Source organism: Hyperoodon ampullatus (assembly GCF_949752795.1).
Source record: "Hyperoodon ampullatus genome assembly, chromosome: 18".
Lineage (NCBI taxonomy): Eukaryota > Metazoa > Chordata > Mammalia > Artiodactyla > Ziphiidae > Hyperoodon > Hyperoodon ampullatus.
Genome location: NC_136931.1, coordinates 19,850,891 through 19,874,352, shown reverse-complemented (window position 1 = coordinate 19,874,352; position 23,462 = coordinate 19,850,891). Strand labels below are relative to the sequence as shown.

At 50.6% G+C, this 23,462-nt stretch overlaps 1 protein-coding gene and 1 pseudogene across 2 annotated transcripts; both read left to right on the top strand.

Annotated features, from left to right (window-relative positions):
- Positions 1-1,781: 1,781 nt before the first annotated feature.
- CES4A (carboxylesterase 4A) lies at positions 1,782-11,483 on the top strand (the record flags this gene model as incomplete). The annotated part of the gene is given in 8 exon segments (XM_079724041.1): positions 1,782-1,839; positions 5,218-5,268; positions 5,271-5,418; positions 8,735-8,789; positions 8,791-8,877; positions 8,959-9,092; positions 9,420-9,573; positions 11,388-11,483. Coding segments are annotated over 8 exon segments (783 nt in total).
- Positions 11,484-12,105: 622 nt separating this feature from the next.
- Positions 12,106-22,900, top strand: LOC307066799 (annotated as a pseudogene). The gene is made up of 3 exons: positions 12,106-12,275; positions 12,320-12,542; positions 22,518-22,900. The product of its transcript is annotated as an uncharacterized misc_RNA (transcript).
- The last annotated feature ends 562 nt before the right edge of the window (positions 22,901-23,462 follow it).

Below are 23,462 nucleotides of genomic sequence, written 5' to 3'. Positions count from 1 at the left end.
TGAGCATTGGATGGGACCCACATGAGTCCTAGGCACTCCACTGAGCAGCCTGGCCTGGCACGACTGCCCCCCGTATAGACCAGGTGAAAGGTTGTTTCTTCCCCAGGGAGAGGTGGCAGGAGTGGAGCCAGCTGTTGGCAGGACCAGTCCTTAAGGCCCACACAGAGCTGGCCAAGTTGCTCCACAGCTGGGCTGGGGAGTCTACATGTGACTGGCCCCCAGGCCTGGCAGGTGGACTCACAGTCTTGTCTGCCTTCTCCACCACCCACTTCCCTTGTCCTCCACCCCCAGCTTGGCCTTTGTTTTGAGTGACATGCTTAATGCATACAGATAAACCAACCTTGTCTGGGCAGCAGAAAAAAGTGGCTCTGTCACCTCCCTCAGACTATTGATGTGGCTACACATAGCCCACAGGGGAGGTCAGCAGAGTGAAGAAAGAGAAACGTGGTCCAGGTCCGATGAAACTGCTGGTAACCCCTACTTCCCTGCTCCTGCCTTCCCTGTCCTCCCATACCTGACGCTTTAAACTCCACAATGACGGTGAACTCTCCAGTAATGTTGGTTAAAGAAAATACAGAAAAGATAAAGGAAAAATAAAAATAAAAAATCAAGGTCACATGACTCTGCAACTCAGAGCCAACCACAGACACCATTTTGGTCTCAATCCTTCCTGACCGTTACTTTAGACATCTTTGGAGTGTTTTGGTGTGCACTTTCCATGGCTAACATGGTCATATTCAATATACAATTTCAAATTCTGCCTTTTTCAAGTTACTAAACCACATCCGCCTTTTCCCAAATACTGATGAAGACAGCTGACACAACGGGTTTCCCCTATTTCAAGTGCTTTACCTACATTAACGCATTTAACCCTCACTACAATCCTATGAGATAAGTACTATTATAATGCAGAGTTTACAGATGGAGAAACTGAAGTCCAGAGAAGCTAAGAGTCATATAGCTTGTAAGTGGCAGTGCTGGGATTCGAACCCAGTATTCTGGCTCAGAACCACTGCACTAAGCCATCAGCTGCTCTAGAGTCTTGTGGAACATGGTAATACTGACCGTGTAGCATATATCATATTCTGTAGATGTAACATCCTTCTTCACCCATCCCCTTCAGTCATGTTGGGGTGAGGCTGTTGTCAACAAGGCTATAGGACACATGATGATGTAAACAATTTTTTGTGTATTTTGGACAGTCTCCCAGACCAAATTTCTTGGTCAAAGGATGGGGCAGTTTTAAGCCTCTTGATCCGTGTTGTTCAATGACCTTAGGAAAGGCTGCATTATACATACACCTCCCATCGGAGGATGAAGGCTCCTACTTTTTCAACAGGGAGGGTGTAACAGACAGGGACACTGATGTGTCAACCAAGACTCCAGGATGCAGTGGATATAAAGGTCCCCAAGACATATCAGCACATGAGAATTTTGTAGAAAATGGTCTAAGAACCATTTCCACAATTCCTGGACCCCTCAGCCATTCAAGGCTTGAAAAAGAGAGTGTGAAGGGGGAAGAGTTAGGTGAGAGATTTTCTTTGGAGAGAGCTGTTGCCCCACTGTGAACAGTCTTACCTTTGAATGAAGATGAAACGACCCTCTGCACCTGCTCCTGCAGCTCCAGACTTGAAGTGGGCCTTCCCCTTTCCTGACTAACTCCTCGTCCTTTACCTCGAAGACTGGATCTTCTCCAGAGAGCCTTTCTTCCCTGACCACCATCACCCAGTTCTGGACTCCCACATCATGACTGCTTGTGGCAGGCGCCAGCCAGCTGGAGCATGAGTTGGATTCTGTGCCTGAGCCTCACCCTCTGCCTGATGGTACAGACAGCCCTGGGTAAGCCCCCACCCCTTCCTGAGGGCATTGGGCAAGAGGGACATGAGGGACACAGGGACAGGCCAACAGCTCAACCTCTCCTGGGGGCAGCAGGGCAGGGACATTTAGAGGTCTGGGCGGATGGGTGGTAGAGAGCTGGGAGTGTGGACATTTATATTTACATTTTTATAAAATGTATCTTATAATTTACACAATTTTATATGTTTATAATTTATGATTGTATATTTATATTCTTTATAAAATTAATATTATATAAAATTCATATTATATTAGTATATATATATTAGTGTATGTGTATGTGTGTGTGTGTGTGTGTGTGTAAAACCATCATGTAACCACAACCAGATCAAGATCTAGAACATTTCCAGCACCCGACATGCCCCTTCCCAGTCAATACCCTCAAAGTAACCACTGTTCTGACCTCTATCATAAATAAGTTTTGCCCATATTAATGCATTAAAAAAATTTTTTTGGGGCCACATCACGGGGCATGCATGATCTTAGTTCCCTGACTAGGGGTCAAACCTGTGCCCCCTGCAGTGGAAGCGGAGTTTTAACTGCTGGACCACCAGGGAAGTCTCCACAGTAAAAATGTTTTTAACTTGAGGGAAACTTCGCTAAAACCACTTTTAGCATTTTGGCACATTTTCTCTTAGTTTTTTTATTGCATATTTGTATATAGCTGTGATATTAGCATGTATACAATTTTATACTCTGCTTTTTTTCACTTAAAATCATACCATAAACAGTTTATAACTTAAGTTTATAGTTATATTTATGTTGCCTGGTCCCCAGATACAAATAATGCTTGCCGTACTCACGATAGCATATATGACTATGGTTCATAAAAGTCTTTCTTTTAATGCGTTTCTGACTATTTTCATAAGGGTGGGACCCCTTATGAAAATAGTCAGAAACTATGTGAACATTTTATGGCTCTTACACATTTTGCCAAATTATTTTCCTGAGGTGGTGTATCAATTTATCCTACACTAACAGTATATGTGAATGTCCTTTTCATTGTATCTTTGCCACAATTGGGTGCCATCATTTGTAATTTATTGTGGAAATTGTGACTCCTGGTTTTAATTAACATTTTATGACTACTAAAAATGTGGAATATTGTTTTCATAAGTGCTTACATGTTGCCTCTGGGTAGCAGAGCTGGGATGGAGACCACTCCACCTCAGCTACTGTTCAGGGGTGTAAAGCACTCTGTCACATGCTTAGGTGCCCCCAGTGGCTGGGGTGAGGACAGTAAAACACTATTGTTTAGAGCAGAACTCTGATGTGAGACCTTCTGTGTCACTTTGGGCAAGTTATATAACCCTTTGAACTTCCATTTCCACATTTGTGTAGTGGGAAAATAGTAACAGTTACCTTATAAATTTTTTAGGAGGATGAGGTAAAATAGCATATAAGTGTTTGGCACAGTGCCAAGCTATAATAAAGGCTCAGTCAATCACAGTCGTTGGCTATTCAATAAATGGACCCAGAATTCAGGGCAAATCTGGATAATATGATAGACCTTGGCCTCCTGGCTCTGTCCTATGAGACCTCAGGCTGGTCACTGATCATCTCTGGGCCTCCAAGCCTCACCCCACTCCTCCCAGGGCAAATGAGAAGTCTATGTGAGAGGACCACGTGAAAGGGCTTTGTAAATTGCAAAGGGTTACATACAGAGAGGAGATTTGAGATGGCCCCTTGCTGCCACTGACCTGCCTCCATGCCTGAAGGGCCACCATTACAGCCAATCCTTTGTGTCTGGATATTGTTTATGTAAGACCAGGAGAGACCTGGGGATGTGGGCAGAGAGATATTTTTGGCCACCTGCAGCTGGGGTGTGAGGGTGTGTTCTTACCACACCAATACCAAATGCTATTGCAAAAAGCAGTTGCATCAAAATCTCCCAGAGAGGGTTGTAAATCTAATTTCCTGATGCAACCTGAGATTCCCTTTCAGAGGGTGTAGGGGGGACCTAAGAATCTGAATTTCCCAATGATTCCCCCAGATGATTCTCATAAACAATCAAGTTCAATAATATTTGGATCAGATTTGCCTTCTGTCACTTTGCAGAGTGAGCCTCCAGGGGACCAGGGCACAGAAAAATTCAGGTGTTTGTTGGTTTTTTTTTGTCATGTGGCTTGTGAGATCTTAGTTCCCTGACCAGGGATTGAACCTGGGCCCTCGGCAGTGAGAGTGCAAAGTCCTAACCACTGGACCACCAGTGAATTCCCAAAAAATTCAGTTTTGATAAATGGGGAGGAGGAGAAAGAAAAGACAGGGGTGCTTCAGGAAGGGGCAACAAATGTGAGGTCTCAGCGACCCTCAGCAACAGGAGCGAGGCAGGGTGAGGGCGTAGAAGAAGAGGTGTCCATTGGCAGAGTCTAAATTCAACTTGGTGTCGTTTGTATCCATTGCAAGAGCTAGCTATGGTGTAGGTGCTTGTAGTGTACAGATGTGAATGTATGCTACATGTGGATACACTGTAACCTATATATAACTATACTTATATGCATGTGGGCACACATTTTTTAAAGATTAATTAATTATTTATTTTTTAACTTTATTTTTGGCTGTGTTGGGTCTTCGTTGCTGTGCATGGGCTTTCTCTAGTTGCGGTGAGTGGGGGCTACCCTTCGTTGAGGTGCACGGGCTTCCCATTGTCGTGACTTCTCTTGTTGCGGAGCACGGGCTCTAGGCGCTCGGGCTTCAGTAGTTGTGGCACGTGGGCTCAGTAGTTGTGGCTTGTGGGCTCTAGAGTGCAGGCTCAGTAGTTGTGGTGCATGGGCTTAGTTGCTCCACGGCATGTGGGATCTTCCCAGGCCAGAGCTCGAACCTATGTCTCTTGCATCGGCAGATGGCTTCTTAACCACTGCGCCACCAGGGAAGCCCTGGGCACGCATTTAACTCTTGTGTTTCCCCATTTTTTTTCTTGTAAATGAGCTGTGCTCATATATACCCATGTGTGTATAAATTTGCATGTACATGTAAGTATTAATGTGACTGTGGATATATGTGTGAGAATGCATATATGTGTGTGATTTCTTCCCAGAAAAATGCCAGGCAGATGTTAGCAACAAGAAAGATAAATAGTCATACCAATATCAGACAAACAGAAATCAAAATAAATGACACATTTATTGACATTAAATGACCAATGGAAAAGTATTCATATTACAGACATGAATTTTTACGCATCTACCAACATAGCTTTGAAATCTTAAATCAAATAATGATAGAGAAAAATACTAAGAGGAACACAGAAAAAGTAGACAAATACACAATTGTGAAAAGCTTCAAGCTGGTGCTGGTGCCCGTGGCAGATGGGCCAAGGTGTTTTCAGTGTCCAGGGTGACCCTTCTTCTCTCTTCCTAGGTGCCTTGCACACCAAGGAGCCTCTAGTGGTTACCAAATATGGGACCCTCCAAGAAAGCAGTTATACGTGGGGAAGATACCCATCAATGCCTTCCTAGGAGTTCCCTTCTACAGACCTCCTGTGGGTACCTGCAGGTTCACTGCCCCAGAACCCCCAGAGCCCTGGGAAGGAATCAGAGATGCTACCACCTATGCCCCAGTGTAAGAGCCAGAGGACTGTCAGCTGGGAGGTGGGCAGACCCTGAGGAAGGCGGTGAACCTATGCCTGCCTCTGGGCCGGGGTTTGAACAACTCACTGAAAAGAGTGTTCTGTGTGGCCACAGGCAGTCCTGGCAACCATTCTGGGCCTCAGTTTCCAAACCTATATAATGAAGTGGCTGGTCCAGATGGTGTTTAAGGCACTGATAATGCTGTTCTTGATTCTCTCATGGGAGAGCTCCAGGCAAGGAGGAGGTGCATACTGACTGTGCCCCCAGGACCTGCTGGGGAGCTGAGATTCCCTAAATGTGTGTGAGGAGCAGTACACACACACACACACACACACACACACACACACACACACACACACACACAGAGTGAACCCTGAGCTCTTCCCTCTTCCTTGGTGCTTGAACCTAAGAACAAGCCCAGGTGGCACCACCAGCCCTTCCCTGCAGAAGGAGGCCAAAATGGGGAGGGCATGGGCTCAGTTTCAGTTTTAATGTCCCAGGGTCTCAGTGCAACCTCGAGCTGGGCTCAAGCCCTGAATCACATGAGCATGTTGGGACAATGGCTGCCCTTTGACGCACTGGGCTTGGCAGTTTACCAAGAACAAGTGTATTTACTGTTTACATAGACCATTGAGTAACCCACTGTCCAGAACATTCTGTGGTGAACATTAACAATGTTCTGCATCTGTTGGATAAAGTATTGGCTTTAGAAAAATGTCTACTGTGAGAACCTGGGTGTCAGGTGATATAAAAAACTACAACTACCACACTGGGTGTCTAGTTGTTAAAAACATGGTGTCCACTGTTAGAACACGATTGACTGTTACTAGATCACAGGCATGTTGGTTGTTAAAACACTGGCCATCACTGAGAAAAACCTAGGCATTCTGAACCTTGTGTGACTGTTATTTGGAGCTCCCTGGATCAGGTGACAGAATATGGAATAACCATTGTTAGAACCCTGAGGATCAGGGGTTTAGAGATTGGGGTGTCCCTTGCATAGAAGTCTGGGTGTCAGTTGTTGGAACATTGGCCATGAGCTGTCAGACATTGGCTGTTTGGAACACAGAGTGTTAGGTATAAGAATGTGTGGATAGCTTAGAACAGACTGTGGGGTGGCAATTAAGGGGGGAACAGGTAGAGAGGAAGCTGTTACAGAGATGGTGGCTTCGACCAGAGTAGTTACAGTGGAGGTGGTGGGAGTGGTCAGGCTCCAGATTTATTTTGAAGGTAAAATTGACAGGATTTGCTAGAGAATTGGACTTGAGCCACGAGGGAAGAAGAATAATCAAGGATAATAACTAGTTTCAGGGCAGAGCAGCAAGGGGAATAGAGGTACAATTTACTGAAATGGAGAAGACTAGGGCAAGAGCAGGTTTGGGCAAAACAAGAGTTCATTTGGGGGCATGTTAAGTTTGACATGTCTAATAGATATCTATGTAGAGATGTGGGGTAGGTAGTCTGGATAAATGGAGCTGGAAGGAGACTGGTCATCAGCAGGTTAACAGTGTGAAGCCCTAGGGCTGAAGGACAGCAGTTCAGGAAAGAATAATCAGCATGAAAAGAGAAATGAGGGTTGAGGCCTGGGGCACTCTCCATCTTAGGCCAGGAAGAAGAGGAGGAGTCACCTGTGAGGTGGCAGAAAAATCAGGAGGGTGGGATTACAGAAGCCTAGAGGAGGAAAGCTGTTCAAGAAGGAGAGTGTGGTCAACCATATAGAGGGGCTACCAGGGCAAGTAAGATGATGAGAGAGGTTTAGCAAGATGGAAGTCACTGGTGACCTTGACGAAAATGGCTTTGGTGGTGGGTTGGGGACAGATGCCTCAAATGCTCATAACTCCTGTTCTAGGCTGAAAGAGGCCTGGCTTTCCTGCTGGGATGCTGCATGTGATTTATTGGACAGCATCCTAACAACATTAGCTGCTGCCGAGAAGTCAAGCAAGGAAGGCCAAAGACAATCTGTAGAGACAGAGACAAGCTGCCTCCGGGTGACCTTGGAGAGGCTGGTGGGGGGTGGAGGGAAGGACAACTTGTTGAAACATTTGGCCTTGAGGGGAAGAGAGAGATAGCATAGTTGTTGGAGAAGGTGGCTGGTAGAGGATAGGTTTGGACCAAGGTATGTTGAAGTGCTGTTGGGAAGGACTGAAAGGGAGCAGGTGGTGCTCTAGGGCTAGGGAGGTGGGAGTGAATTACACCTACGTACACACACACACATACACACACTGAAGACAGGCTGGGACAAGAGAAAGGAACAGAGGAATAGGTAGACAGGGATTCCTGCATTCAGTCAAATGGGCCCAGCCCCAGTTGTTATAAGAATCGCCACCCTCAGGACTGGGTCAACAGGGAGAAAAGGCAAGGTGGGCCAATAGCCCAAGCTCCATAAGTATACCAGATGTCCACACAGTGCAAGGCACAGGGCCAAGTGCCAGGAATCAGATGAATACACCTCCATCCCTGCCCTTTGGGAGTAAAAACAACCAATCAAAATAACTCCAACCCAGCATTGTAGTCAATGGTGGATAGAGCTTTGGGAAGCACAGAGGGGAAAGTGCCCAGCAGAGGGGGCACCACTTAAGCTGGACCTTAAATGTGAGTAGGAGTTTGCTGGGCAGAGGAGAAGGCATTTGGGAGACAGAACAGAAGTACAGGGGCTTGCAGGTGAGAGGCAAGGGGTCATGTGTAGTTGGAACAAAGAATGGCTGGGAAGGAGACGACTAGATGCAAAGGAGGGCCTAGGTCAGTGTGGGTGAACGAGGGCAGGAGGAGCCAGGGAAGGAAATCAGGAGGGGAATGACGGGGTCAGATCTGTGTTGTCTATCAGTCTCTCTGGCCAGCGTGCGGAGGATGAGCTGCAGGGGAGATCAAGAGGCAGGGGCAGAGTCCTGGCCAGAGTGGTGGCGGCCTTCACAGGGCAGCAGCCCTGAGACGGACAGAGGGGGCCTATTCAAAGCTTGTTGTGAGGCAGAACAGAGACTGAGCGGAGGACAGGGCATGAAGGAAAGGAGGTGCCCAGGGCACCCAGGTTTATGGCTTGACAGCACCAGCATGTCTCCAGCAGGAGCAGGGAACCGCTTCCCAGGCAGATCCATAAGGCAAGGCACAGGCAGGGGGTGCCAACCTGCCTCCCATCCCTGGACCTAACGTTAGTGAAGGCTGCTAGGACACGGATACACACATGCACGCACATACACACATATTGCCTGGATTATGCTTTGGGTTCGGGTCCCTCACTGCAGAACCTGGGTTGAAACCACTCTCCCCACTATCCTCGCAGCACTGGGCCCCAACTCACATCGTGCCCACAGGTGCCTTCAGGAGTGCTGGGGGCAGATCACCTCCATGTACTTCAACACACACAAATAAATACAAGTGGCTGCATTTCAGTGAGGACTGTCTGTACCTGAATGTGTACGCGCCAGTAGGAGCGCTCGGGGACCCTCTGCTGCCTGTGAGTACTCAGCCTTCAACCACGCACCATCCCACTCAAGCACCCCACTGTCCCGCTCAGGCCTCAGCCCTTCTCGCCCAGGTGATGGTCTGGTTCCCAGGACACGCCTTCCTCGTGGGCTCCGCTTCCACGTATGATGGCTCCAAATTGGCGGCCCGGGAGAAAGTGGTGCTAGTGCTTCTGCACCACAGCCTCGGTGTCCTGGGCTTCCTTAGGTGGGCGGGGCCGGGAACCCGAGGAGGGGACCAGGGGCGGGGCCTCCTCTGGACTTGGGCTCAGGGAGCGGGGAGGAGAGGATTGGGCGGAAGAAAAGGGGCACGGCCTATGGGGCGTATCCGCGTGAGGGGCGTGACAGGGGCATGGTCTAATGCTTGCTGGAGCAGACAGGTGCTTGCTACCGCCTCAATGGGGCGGCGCCCAATTATAAGGAAGGACATGCGGTGGTAAGACCCAGTCTCTGAGGGACACAGGGGGCGAGGCGGGAGCCCCCAGCCCCCAAGCGTCGGGGCTCCGGACCCTGATCGTGAGCCCCGCGCGCTCAGCACAGGCGATAGCCAGGCCCGCGGGAACTGGGCGCTGTTGGACCAGGTTGCAGCGCTGCGCTGGGTGCCGAAGAACATCGCAGCCTTCGGCGGAGACCCAGGCTGGGTGACCTTGTTTGGCCAGTCATCAGGGGCCATGTGCATCTCGGGACTGGTGAGTGCAGTACCCAGATAGACCAAAGCAGGGACGCAGGCCCGTATGGCCTACGGGTTCTGCACAGATATGTGTGAAGATTTGCATGGGCAAGAACATTCCGGTCCACAGACCTGCCCTCACCCCTGCCATGGGTACCGCCCCTCACAGCCAAGGATGTCCATTACATTCAGGGAGCACTGATGAGAAAACCAAGCCAGCCCAGGAAGGGCAATGCTAACACTATGGATGTGGTGGGCCATAAAGATCACCCAGCACCTCCCGCCCCTCCACGTTCCCCCAGAGCTCTATGCCTGAAACAGAGCCCCCCATCTGCCCTCTGGGCAGGGTTGGGGCCACTGACCAGGCCTGGGAGTCAGGCCTGGGTTAGAGATTGGGCTTTGCCCCTGACTCCTGGGGTACCGCTGACCTGGAGTGTTCCTGTAGTGTGGGTGTAAGGTCAGGTGCCCTGTGAGGGACATGTGGCTGGGCAGTGAGCAGGGACCACATCACACAAGGCCTTGTGGGCCACAGTAATAATGCTCAAACACTGGAGCACATTCCATGTGCCATTCACTCTTCTAAGCACCTTAGGTGTATTCATTTCTTTAATTACCTCAACAATCCAAAAAGAAGAGTATTCCCTTTCTTCCCTCTGCAAAAAGAAAAGTCTTCTCTACTCTACAGATGAAGGAAGTGAGGTCCAGAGAAGTTAAGCAACTTTATTGAAAATGTACTGGAGAGCAGGGAAAGATTTTTTTTTTAAAGGTCAAGTCTTGTATTTATTTATTTATTTTTGGCTGCGTTGGGTCTTCGTTGCTCCGTGCGGGGGCTACTCTTCGTTTCAGTGCGCGGGCTTCTCATTGCGGTGGCTTCTCTTTCTGTGGAGCACGGGCTCTAGGCGTGGGGGCTTCAGTAGCTGTGGCACGTGGGCCCTAGAGCGCAGGCTCAGTAGTTGTGGTGCACGGGCTTAGTTGCTCCGAGACATGTGAGATCTTCCCAGACCAGGGCTCGAAGCCGTGTCCCCTGCATTGGCAGGCAGATTCTTAACCACTGCGCCACCAGGGAAGTCCCAAGCAGGGAAAGATTTTAATCAGGGGAGTGACACAATCAGATGTGCATTTAGAGTTGGCTCAGTCTGCTGGAACTGGGTTAAAAAGAAGCACAAGCAGAGGCTTGGAGACCAGCTTGGGGTGGGGGTGGCATATCTAATGGGGGCTGTTTCTGAAATAGAGGTAGAAAGGATGGACAGTAGAGGATGGCTGCAGAGTGATGCAGGAGGCCAAGTGGACAGGACAGGGGCAGCTGCAGCATACGGATGACCAGAGGATAGAGGGAAGGCCCCTGGGGCTAGGTGGATGCTATGGGTAAGGGACAACACCCAGCTAGGGAGTGGCTGGAGCAAGTTTTGGGCACATGAAGTCTGAGGTGCCGAGGGGACAGGATGGGGGTTTCAGATATGGTTGTTCCCTCCAACTTGGGCAGCAGAGAAAGGCTAAGAGCTATCAGTGCAGATAATTGGGGCCCTGGGAAGCATATGGCCCCCTGTCCCACACTGCTAGCCCAGCAGCAGAGGGAGGCCCTTTTTGGTTGTTACACCAGCAGAAACACTATAACAACACTAGATCCCCTCTGGGACCCCTGGGGCCCGTTGCACAGACCAGAACAAGGATGCCCAGAGACAGGACGGCACTGGCTCTAGGTCTAGGACTCCAACCCAGAACTCCTGACTCCCTCCCAGCTTCTGCCCTCTCTGGGCGCCTTCAGGCTGCCCAGCCATGGCCAGTGGTCCCCACTTTTGCATCTCATGGGTGCAATTCTCCCCACCTCTGCAGATGACATCACCCCTAGCCTGGGGTCTCTTCCATCAGGCCATTTCCCAGAGTGGCACCACAGTGCTCAGAGTCTTCATCACTTCATCACCTGGCTGAGGTTTAGCTGGGCTTGATTCACCCCAGTGCCTACAGGGGACATTCTGCCTTGAGGATCCAGTCTGGTCCAGACCTGCTTCTGAGGGTCCCTCAGCTCTCCCCTCCTCAGGCTTTCTCACACAGGTCTAGGGAAGGGAGCGTCTCCAAACAGCCACCCAGAAGCTATTCTTCCCCAAATTAGAGGGAGAGCAGCTGAGCAGGAGCCAGTCAGGCTGCAGCAGCTGCGAGGATCATAAAGGACTCTGGGAAACCCTAGGACCTTCTCTAGGAATTCAAGCAAGAACTCCGATAGGCAGCCTGGATGGTGAGCTGGGCCCCTGCCTCCCATAGTCCCTGCCTCATACCCTCCCCATCCGCCCCGGAGGGTACCTCTCTTCCCTTCTGCTCCTCGCGGATGGCACTCCTGGATGAGGGGGTTGGAGAGGGCTACGCACTGCCCTGTCTCCACCCTGTCTTCGTGCCTTCGCTGGGATCCCCCGATGGCCACTCAGAGTCCTTCCTAAATCCCCTGCCAAACCCTACCCCGCAGGGAGCGGTTCTCAGAACTGATTAGATCTTGGTGAAGACCCCAGGACACTTCTGTGGCTTTTCTCCAAGTTTACCTCGGCTCGCCCGGGCCACTATGAGCACGGAGGCGCACCGCTGCAAAGGTGGCCTAGGAACCGGGCGCGCACACGCGTCTCCTGCGGGCCCCTGCGGCTCAGCTCGCCCCTTCCTCTCCTCCAACACCCCGATATCCCCACCCACTGAAGCAGCAATCACCGGCCGTGGCGGCTGGGGAAGGGCCAATTAGTGCGGGAGACGCATTCCCTCGGCTGTGCCCGCGCTGACCGCAGCCCCGCAGCGCCGCCGCCGCCGCCGCCGCCGCCTTCCCTGCCCGGCAGACAGCGCCAGCCGCCTGGGAGCCCCGGGGGACGCGCCGTCCGGCCTCCAGCCAACTGCAGTGATGGATCCAGGCGCCTGGCGCGGGGCCAGAGCCCGGGCGGACGCGAGGGCGCCGGGAGCTGCAACTCGCCACCGCTGGGTGGTGGGGGTGAGCGGAACGGGGCCTCCCTCCCTGTGAGGGCTCCTGCACCCCCGACGGCCTGCGCCCCGGCGCCTGTCTTCTTCAATAGCCAGGCAGGCGGGCTGCAGCGGCGCAGCGGCGGGCGGGCGGGCGGGCGGGCGGGGGTGGGGGAGGGTGGAGGAGGCCCTCTTACAGCCTCAAGGTCCTTTGACTTCGGGACCTCCGAAGCTCTGGCCTAGGCTGGCCAAGCCCAGAGCAGTTCCCTGTTGGAGGCCTTAGCAGGACCTGGCTTTAGAAAGCCTCAGCTTGTGCTTGATTAAAGCTCCCGTGCAAGAGGAGGTGGGCAGAAAGGTGGGTGGGCAGTGCGGGGCCACGGGTCTCTTTCACTGATGCATGAATGCATGGACTTCCTCCGCTGGGTCCCTGCCCTGCACAACCTGCCTCACACACCTGTAGGCTTTGGGAGACCCAAGAGGGATCAGTCTTGCCCTCCAGGAGCCCTCAGGCAGAAGCTCCAGGGGCTTGGCTGGGATCCCAAGCTAATGGAAACTCTGCGGTCCAGGGAGGCTTCAGGTGAAGGAAAGGGGGAGGCACTACTGCCTCAAGGCTTCCCCTTCCCCCAACTGACTCCTGTTCGGCCCAAGCTGGACACACTGGAGCCCTGTACTGAGGGACAAGGTGGGCCTAAGCCCAGGACACACTCTGGATGAGGCTGAGGAAAGGAAGAAGCAGTGGGGAAGCATTTGGCAGGAAGGTTCTCAAATGGGGTTCACAAAAGAGATCTACTGCAGGATACTTCTGTTTCCCCCACCTGTGCCACAAGGAGCTGGGTTAGAGGTGCTGAGTCCCTTGACCAGTCCTGGATGCAGTAGTGTGGGGTTCAGGGTGGCTTTTTCCCTGTGCCCCCCGACTCAGGTCTGGCCTTGGTAGGGAAGGGCTGGGGGCCTGCCTTGTGCCCTAGAACCTCACTCAGGCCCTGGTGGGCCAGACTTCCTGTGAGGGAGAAGGGATCACTTCTAAGGGAGTGAGAATTCCCCTTTCTCCGTACCAAGCTCATTAGCTGTGTGTGTGGCAGGGGGAACACTGAGAAATTGGGGCATGGGGACTGGGTGAGGAAGGGAGGCAATGACACAGATAGCACCTTGGGTCCTTTGTGGAATGAGATGGCAGCGCATTGAATTAAAGCATGAAGAAAGGTACGGAGACAGGTGAAAGAGACCGTGGAACAATCTGCCAAGAACTCCAGGGAGTGGAGGAAAGAAACAGAAGCAGGTGGACACACGCCCAGACAAGCAAATGGACAGAGAGCCAGGGCAGTGCCGGGGGCTGTCCAGGCTGGAGAAGGGCGGTACCTGGGCACTCAGAAGGGGGCAGTGGGCAGGGACCTGTTTCTCATCCCAGTTGTCTGACTGCCGAGACCTCTGGGGGCACGATAGAAAGGGTCATCTGGAAAGGCTGTGGGAGCACAGGGATGAACTATCTTGGGTTGGGTTGGGGTGTCAGGAGGGCTTCCAGGAGGAGCACCTGAAAGGACCAGGAGGAAAGACTGGAGGGGATGGAGGTGGAGAGGGAGGGGGAGCTGCGTCAGAGGCGCAGCAGGACAGGTCTTGAGGCAAGAATTAGCCTGTTCCATCCCAGCCGTTCTGCGTCATTTTGGCCCACACAGGAAGGCTAAAAGAGGAACCAGGCCCAGAGCTGGAGGACCAGTCCTGTAAGCCTGGGAGAGAGCATGGCCTCTACCCAGAGGTACTGGGGAGCCATGGGAAGGACATGTCCTGGTCAGGCTTATCTTCCAGGAGGTTACAGAGTACAGAGCAACTGGAGGAGGAGAGGGTAGAAGTGGGGAGGCCGGGGGAGGGTGGTGCAGAACTGGACAGTGAGTTCTGGACATGGAACAGAGCAAACAACTTCATAAAGCAGGTGGGCGAGGTCAACTGAACACCCCCATCCACAGGTGGGCCCCTGGCTCAGAGCTCTCCCACCCAGCCCAGCCTGGGAACTCATGTGAACCCTCCCCAGGGCCTGGGGTATCTCTGCCCCAACCAAGTGGGACCAGGAAAAGCCCCAAGAGGGAGTCTAGTCCAAGGTGAGGGCACAGGCAGGGCCAGGTGTTGCTGAGGAAGCTCCCCCCTCCACGCCCCCTCCCCGCATAAGCTAATCAAGATCGGACTGTAGCCTCCTGCCACTGACCCTCTATCATTGCAACGATAGCTCCATGGCCACAGGGGGTTGAGTTTGGGCCTATTTGTCTGTGGAGCAAATCAAAAGAGGAAGAAGGTCCATGTGAGCCCTGAAAGAACCCAGAGGCTGAGAACAGGTGGCCTCATGGAGCAGAGGTCAACATATCTCTTTTAGGCAGTTTGGGAGCTGTGTGTTCCTGTCTGGGCTTGTTCCTCTGTGTGTGTCCTCAAGCAAGCCACTTGCCTGTCTAGGCCTGGTTTCCACTCTTCAGTGCACTGGGAGCAATCTCTGGGGTAGGACACTGCTCCAGCCCCGGGCCCTTCCAGCTATGGTCCAGGACTCCTGTCTACTCCCAGCCTGTTCAGCCATAGGTGCTATGGAGGACCATGCCTGTGGCTTCACCAAGGAGTCACTGGGTGACCATTACGTATCTTCTACTGTGAAGGAGCCAGGACGCTTTTGAAGCGGAGCCTGAAGGTGGAAGAAAAGCCTTTCAGGAAATTAGCACTAGTGGCGGGAAAATTCATCAAAAGCTGACAGAGGCTCCTGGTGCTGATTCATGTCTCTTGCCTAAGGAGCAGCTCTTCTGGCCTGAGGGAAGGACTGGTAGCTCCCAGGTCCTTCCAAAGACCCCAGACCCAAGACTCCAAAACGCTGGCCCTGTTGCTGGGGCTCTCATCATCTGGTGGACACACCACCATGAGTTTTTTGCTCCTGAATCATGGGATTCTACAGAGCTAGGAAAGGCTGCTGATGGACAGGGGACTTGGGTTTGAATACAACTGTTCCTTCTGCTGTGTGATCTCAGACACTCGGTGGGCCTCTCTGATCCTCTCTGCCAGGAGGAATTCTGACCTTGCCTGTCTTCTAGGTGACCAATACATCTATAATACTCAGCATATCTGGGAAAAGAATAATTTTTCGAAGAGGGAGGATGGAACCATATCCAAACAACTCTTGGTAGTGGGACCAAGGCAGCAGGGAAACAGTCTGAATGTGGACCTCATTATTCTGGTGGCACAGACCTCCCTCCCACTTCCAGGTATTATGGAAGCCAGAAGAGCTGTTGCAAGACACACCTCCAGGGAGCACCATTTACCTGGTTTACAGTGTGAATGAGCCCCAGGATGTTACCTGAGCTCCATGCCCTACCTCCTCTGAACTTGCCACCTACACGCACAAGTACATCACCCATGTCTCAGAGAAGACTCTGATGGGATCTCTTGGTTACCACCTAACCCAAAGCATCCACAATGGACAGTCTTTGCAGCTCCGTCCTCCCCTCCGGCCTGTCCATGTTTACCTTCAGCTCCCAGAACTGGTCTGGCCACCAGGCCAGCCAGATCACGTGAAGCAGAATCCTTTGAAGGGGCTATGGATGTAGCAGACCCCAGAGCCACAGGGAATCCCTTCCAGGGCCACTCTGACCCTGGCACTGCCACTGTCTCTGGCTCAGCTACAAAAGGAGGCACACCACAGGCAGCTATCCTCTGCTGTAGGAGATCATTAACTCCCCAGCCTTGTTAAGCCAGCTTCCTTTTTCAGGCCCTTCTTAGCTCATTTTATGTTTTTTTGTTTTTGAGGGGGTTTATTTTGGCCGCAGTGTGAGGCATGTGGGATCTTAGCTCCCTGACCCGGGATCGAACCGACGCCCCTTGCAGTGGAAACATGGAGTCTTAACCACTGGATGGCCAAGGAAGCCGCCTCATTTTATGGTATTTTGACTGGACCTTGTATGGACTCAAGTTGTTATCCAGTTCTTCCCTTGATGGCCAACATTTACAGCTGGATTTTTATCAAAGTATGAAGTTGTACAAATCCTAGAATTTCAGAGCTAGAAAGGACCTTAAAGATTGTCATAGCCACCATGCTTTGAGAGTTTATAACTTTGTGTCAGACACTTTGTACAGATGTTTTTGGCTGCCCAGTACATCCTTTCCTTTTCCTATGACATCACCCTGTCCACAGAGATTCACAGTGTCCACACTTCAGGGATGAGCACGTCACCCAAATTTGGCCTATTAAAGTCAATCCCAAGATTTTTGTGGGAATATCAGGAAAGAGTAGTCCTTACCTCTTGAAGGTGAGTCAGCATGTGAATGAAGCTAAAACAGAACAAGGAGACCGAGAGAGAGAGACAGACAGACAGACAGACAGAGACAGAGAGAGAGACAGACAGATTTCTGGTGTCAGTGCTTGAACACCTGTATCTAGCCATGCCTGAACCAAGAATTTTCAATTAAATGAGCTGATCATTCCCTTTTTTTGTGAAAGTCAGTTTTAATTGGGTTTTTGTCACTTGAAGCCAAAACAGTCCTGACAGGTATGAGTAGGTGTCTCTGTCCTCAATTTTTTGATTAGAAATCTGAGGAACCAGCTAGCTCTGGGTTCTCAGGCAAGTCACTAAAGCTCTCTGACATCAGGTTGCTCTGACAAAGATTGAAAGGACTGAATTTCTTCAACTTCAGGACTCCTTTGCTCTCCTGGGATCTCTAGAGCTACCTGGCCACATGCCCTTAAAAGAATCATCACTTGTTCTGAGTCTCAATTTTCTGAGCTACAAAATAGGACAGTCATTCCTTCCCTCCTTACCTTGGGAGAGTCCAGTGAGAAAGTGTTTGGAAAATTGCTTGTAGTAAAGCAAATGTTATGTAGCGTGCATGTTATACAAAGGAGGAATCTCAGCTCATACCAGACAACCGTTGTTGTCCCAAAATGGCTCATATCTCTTCCAAAACAGTTTTTTAACACTTTTAAAAATAAAACTTAAGACATTAAAACATATTTATAAAGAAGCCTTACCCACAGCATCTCATTGGGCAGGATCCAGCTCAGGACAGGCCCAGGTGAAGTAAGGGATACGGCACTGAGCGAAGCTTGCTTGGGAATCACTCTTTGTCACTGCTGAGCTCTCTAGGAAGCTTTACCTTCAGGCTGTTTTTTGTTTTGTTTTGTTTTAATACATTTATTTATTTATTTATTTTATGAGGCTGCGTTGGGTCTTCGTTGTTGCACGTGGGCTTTTCCTAGTGGCAAGTGGGGGCTACTCTTCATTGCAGTGCGTGGGCTTCTCATTGTGGTGGCTTCTCTTGTTGCGGAGCACGGGCTCTAGGTGTGCGGGCTTCAGTAGTTGTGGCACACGGGCTCAGTAGTTGTGGCTCGTGGGCTCTAGAGTGCAGTAGTTGTGGTGCACGGGCTTAGTTGCTCCGCGGCACGTGGGATCCTTCTGGACCAGGGCTCAAACCTGAGTCCCCTGCATTGAAAGGCAGATTCTTAACCACTGTGCCACGAGGGAAGTGCCACAGGCTGTTTTTTAAGGAGCTCCCTTGGGATCAGAACCTGTTGATGGGAGAGGAAGGAAGCAGAACTGGGTGGAGGGAGAAGCCAAGCTCCACTGCAGGCCCAACAACTGCTTCAGCTGACTCCGCAGGGAGCTTTAGAGCTATTATGACCCATCGGCATTGCCCTGCTGGGCCTTTACAATCCCATCTTGATCAGTCATTGGATGTGAGCTGCCCAGGAAGGAAGAGTGACCTGCAGGTAGCTCTCTGCTGCTCAGGAAATCCCTGAGGGGGATAAGAGCATCCCAGCTGCTGGGGTAACAAGTTCTTCACTGAAGAGGGATCTGGGTGGTGCATCTCTGTGTCCATGTTAATCACCAACCCTACTCAAGCTGCAAGGCATGCTGGGAGCTCCCCTTGGGCAGGAAGGAGCAAGATGAAGTTAGCATAAGGTGAGGCTGAGGAAGCTACCAAGACTGTGCGGTGTCCTTGAGGAGGTTGCATTTAGCCTCCAGGGCAGGCATTGGTGAGGGGATGCTATGGGGTAGTCATTCTGCCCAGCACAGTTGAGAAAGATTTCTCAGAGGCCTCTGAACCCACATTGAAAGAGTATGAATTTGCTTGGCTGAGAAGGGGAAAGAAGCAAGCTAAACAGAGGAAGTTAGGCAGGGCTGGAACAGTCTGAAGCTGAACTCCATTACCGTTCACTCAGAAGTGTCATCTAGAGGAAGAGGGCTATTGTCTGCTTTATTAATTATTCTTCATGTTCCTAGAGGGAAAGCAGGCCGGTGAGGTGGACGTGGGCTAGTAATTCTGTCTGCCTATTTATAAGGCAATGTTACAGCATGATGGGAAACCCTGCCTGCAAGGATGGTTTAGAGCTTGTCAAATTTGGGAAAGAATCCAAGAACAGGGCAAGGTGTCAAGGTATCAGCAGAGAGACAAAAGGAGAGATGGTAAAAGAGGATGCATTTGGACTCAAGAGTTGATGAATGAGCCAGAAGTGAGTGTTGAATTATTCAACCTGCTTTATTGATCCATTGATCTCTCTCTGCAGGTCTTGGTTTATTCTTGGTTGGCATTTCCTGTGTCTGAGATAGTGAGAAGAGAAATGGAGGGGGAAGGGAACAGATTTTTAAGACTCAAGAAGAGAGAAGAGGCAGTGCCAAAGAGAAATTTGGCTACAGGTATCAGGAACCTTAAAATGCCTGTGTCTTTTGACATAGTGGATCTATTTCTGGAAACTGACCCTAAAAACACTATCCAAAACTTTTAAGAAAAAGCCTTAAGCACCACAACGTTCACAGAAGCCTTATTTTATAACAGTGAATAATGGGAAACAACCTGAATAGATGTCCGACAACAGGGGATCAGCCAATATGCCATTAGGAGTTTTATATGATTACGTGGGAACTTATGCCATAGGGTTAGGTCATAATGGAACATTCAAAACTGTACATATAGAATGTCATAGCTGGGTGAAGAAATGTGGATAGAAAGAGGCCAAAGAAAATATACTGAAATGTTAGCAATGATTGTTTTGAAGTGGTGGACTCTCTTCTTTCCCTATATTTCCTAAATCTTCTACAATAAATACACACAAGTTTTAAATAATTAAAATGAAATGTAAGGGTGGAGTGAGAGACACTCATATGAAGCCTGCACAGAAGTAAAATAAACACAAATTAGTGGGGAGCCAACTCCTTCCAGAACGCAGTGTACTGCTTTGTCCTAGGTGTGCTTACCATCTCCCTGGCATATTGAATGGACACAACGGAGAGAATGAGGTGACACTGTGGTGCAGTCACTCTGCAGAGGACAATCAAAGGCCCCTGAACTCATATTTAAAGAAAAAGTATGAGTTTTCCTAGCAGAGAAGAGGGAGGAAGTCATGCTCGGTAGAGGGAACAGTTAGAGCAAAGGCACTGAGGCATGTGGGAAATGCAGGCAGGCCAGTGTGGCTGGATTACAGGGTGCCATGGGGAGAAATGATGGGAGATGGGATTGGGAAGGAAAGTAATGACTGTCAGGGGATCACGAATGCTGTGCTGAGGGACTTTGCCTCTCAGCCATAGGCAAACCGGAGACTTGGGGGAGGGGTTTAAGCAGGAGGGCGCTGTGGTTAGAGCACCGCATTCTCCAGTTCCCTAGTGTAGTCTGTTTCCCATCACCCTCCAGAAACTTGGAGAGTAGGGGAGGGGAAGGGGAGCAGTCCAGCAGCCCTCGCAGATGGTCAGCCAGGCCTCCTGACACCAGCCTGGCCCTCTTCCCACCACACCAGGTTCAGTCCCCATCCCCAGCCATCCAGACAAACTCCTCCACCTCCCATGACAAAGAGGCTCATTTGGAGCCTGGGCAAGATTTGCAAACGTCAAACTTGTAATTACAAGGATGAAATCATCTGGTTCCTTTTAAGCAAACGGGTTTATTGATCCCAACACTGAAGAAATGCTCTTCTGGGGAAACTTGCTCCTCTCTGCTTTCCTCTCCCTCTGGGATGGCTGAGCTGATGGAGGGAGTGTGGCAGGGCAGTTAAGAAGCGGGAAAACCTCCCGGAGGAGAAATTCTTAAGGGCCTGAGGGTGAATTGTATGGTATGTAAATTATATCTCCAAAAAATTATTTAGGGCTCAGGAAACTGCCTCATTTAGGCAGATGATACCCTCATCCTGGACTTAAGCTCATCTCCATCCAAAAACTAGAAGCTGGGGAGAGCCAGGCTTTAGTGGCTCTGTGCCAGCCCCTAATTCTCCTTCTCTCCCACCCCCCTCAACATTCATTTGTGGCTCCAGATCCTATTTCAGCTTCAAGATGGTACACTATTTCCTCACTAACTGACGGGAAACTGTTTCTTTAGAAAATAGTGCACCAGTGGCTCAGGGACCTGGAAGGACTTCACCCTCACTTTGAGGAGAGGCAGGTGTGGGTGGCAGCTAACAGCAGATCCGTATAAAGCCATCCTTTCTGCTGGACCTGGGAGGCAGGACGTCGAGGCCTTGACCTTCCAAGCCAAGGAGAGACAAACAGTTGGGCTCAGGGGGCAGGAATGTGCAGCCATCAAGGGCAAGAACCACGTCCTGCCTCAAGGCCCACAGTAGGACCCCTTCATTCAACCCGTTGGGGCCCCTTTGGGAGCATGGCAGGGTGCTTCAGGAGGAATGACCCCAGCCACAGCTCTCCACAAGCTCGCAGTTCAGTTAAGGAGACAAGCAGGACTTTTGGCATCTCTACTGGTACAGGCCTTGGAATGGAATGGTTAAGGGCACCAGCCCCTCTGAACCCCAGTTTCCTCATCTGTAGAACAGGGTCAATAACAACAAACTTGCAGGGTTATGGTGAGGAGTGGACGAAGAGGATACACCCCAAAGGCTTAGCCATTTCATTACCTCTCATGGATCAGGGTCTTGTCCATGTCCTGTGGTCACTTATTTACCTTTTTTTGTTTGTTTGTTTTTGCGGTACGCGGGCCTCTCACTGCTGTGGCCTCTCCCGTCGCGGAGCACAGGCTCCGGACGCGCAGGCTCAGCAGCCATGGCTCACGGCCCAGCTGCTCCACGGCATGTGGGATCTTCCCGTACCGGGGCACAAACCTGTGTCCCCTGCATCGACAGCGGACTCTCAACCACTGCGCCACCAGGGAAGCCCACTTATTTACCTTTTTAGAGCCTCTATTTCCTTATCTGTCAGACAGGGACAAGGAGGACTGTCTTAGAAGGTGGTTGTGGGAATTAACTGACATAAGGGGCATAAAAGCACCCAGTTCAGAGCTTCACAGTTGGGCCAGACAATTAAGGGTCCCCTCAATACCCTACTCAGGGGTATTGTGCTTTCTCTGCCCACCCATCCAAGATCAGTGGGAGCAGCTGCCCACTGGGAAAGTGGGAGAGAGGAGGCCCTGGGCTGACGGAATCCTTAGGAGGAAGGCTCCGAGCAGCAGGGCTTCAGAGAATTCAGCCAGGTTTGTGGGGTTGGGAGGGTGTTTCTAGGCAATGAACAGACGCCCTCAGGCTTCCATCTGTGGGCCCTACTAGAGCTGGCTCTTAGCAAACTCCTTCACTGGGTGGTGCCTGGACCAATCCATACCCATCTGGACAGAAGCACAGAGCTAAATATACCTGATATAGGTGAAATTTTCCTTTATTAATTTCCTTTAATCCAGTTTTTTAAATAAGTGAAAAAAAATTAACAACAACCAAAAAAGGCATACAGAGGTCAGTCGAGGAGATGGCCTCCCTCAGCCTGCGGCTCGTTTCCCGGTCATCCTGGCCGGTTGGACGCCAGACAATGGCGAGTGTGGGTTACCCTGTGGCCTGGAGTTGCCAAAGGCTGTCTGTGGTGCTGCTGTTCTGGGTCCGCCTGGCAGACTTTCCCATCCCTTTCCTTCAGGCCGTCATCACCGCCCCCCCACCCCGCCCCCGTGAGGCTGACACTTAGAGTGCTGTGTCCTGCTCTGAACTCCCACTGCTCCGAGTCCTGCCCCCTTGAGCCTAGAAGGGATTTGTCTTGACCATGACCTTTTCCTTGTCAAAAAAGTTCATGGGGGCTTTCTGCCTCTGCTGCTGCCAAGGCCCCTGTGAAAAAGCTTGTGGCGAAGGGGGGCAAAAAAAGGAGCTAGTACTGAAGTTTACCCTTGACTGCATCCACCCTGTAAAGGATGGAATCATGGATGCTGCCAATTTTGAGCAGTTTCTTTAGGAGAGAATCAAAGTGAATGGAAAAGCTGGGAATCTTGGTGGAGGGGTTGTAACAATCAAAAGAAGCAAGAGCAGGATCACTGTAATGTCTGAGGTGCCTTCTCCCGAAAGGTATTTGAAATATCTCACCAAAAAATATTTGAAGAAGAATAATCTACATGATTGGTTACGCGTAGTTGCTAACAGCAAAGAGAGTTACGAATTGCGTTTCTTCCAGATTAATCAAGATGAAGAAGAGGAGGAAGATGAGGATTAAAATTCAACTATCTGGAATATTTTGTATGAATTCTTGAATAAAACTTGGGAACAACAACAACAACAAGTTCATGTCTGTCTGAGCATCTAGGCCACTCTAGTGAGATTTCAACTTTTATTTATTCCACATTTCCCAGGGCAGAAACGATTATTGCTAGAATCCAAACACCAAGGTCAGCTGCAGGTCCGTGAGCCCTACCTGGACCCACTGTGGAGTAAGAGTGCTTCCCTGTGAATCATCTTTTGGAGACAGAAATGAAAGGTTTTACACAAATGTCTACCTGAACAGAATGTGGTGGTGTTGCATGGTCTCACATGGGATATCCTTGTTTCCTGCTATAGAAGTCAACAGCAGAAACTCTGTTCCCCAGACCACGGTCCATATTGACTGAGAGCAAACTCATCATCTTCCTCTCATTTAAACAATGGCTGTGTTGTCCTAGTGCCCAAAGGTCTTCTTAGTTGAACTGGAAAGACTTAAGGGAGAAGCAGCAGATGGATGAAAACTTCTATTCCTTGTGAGTGACTTAGTTCTGCCTTGGTAACTTGGGGTAGAGGCTGCC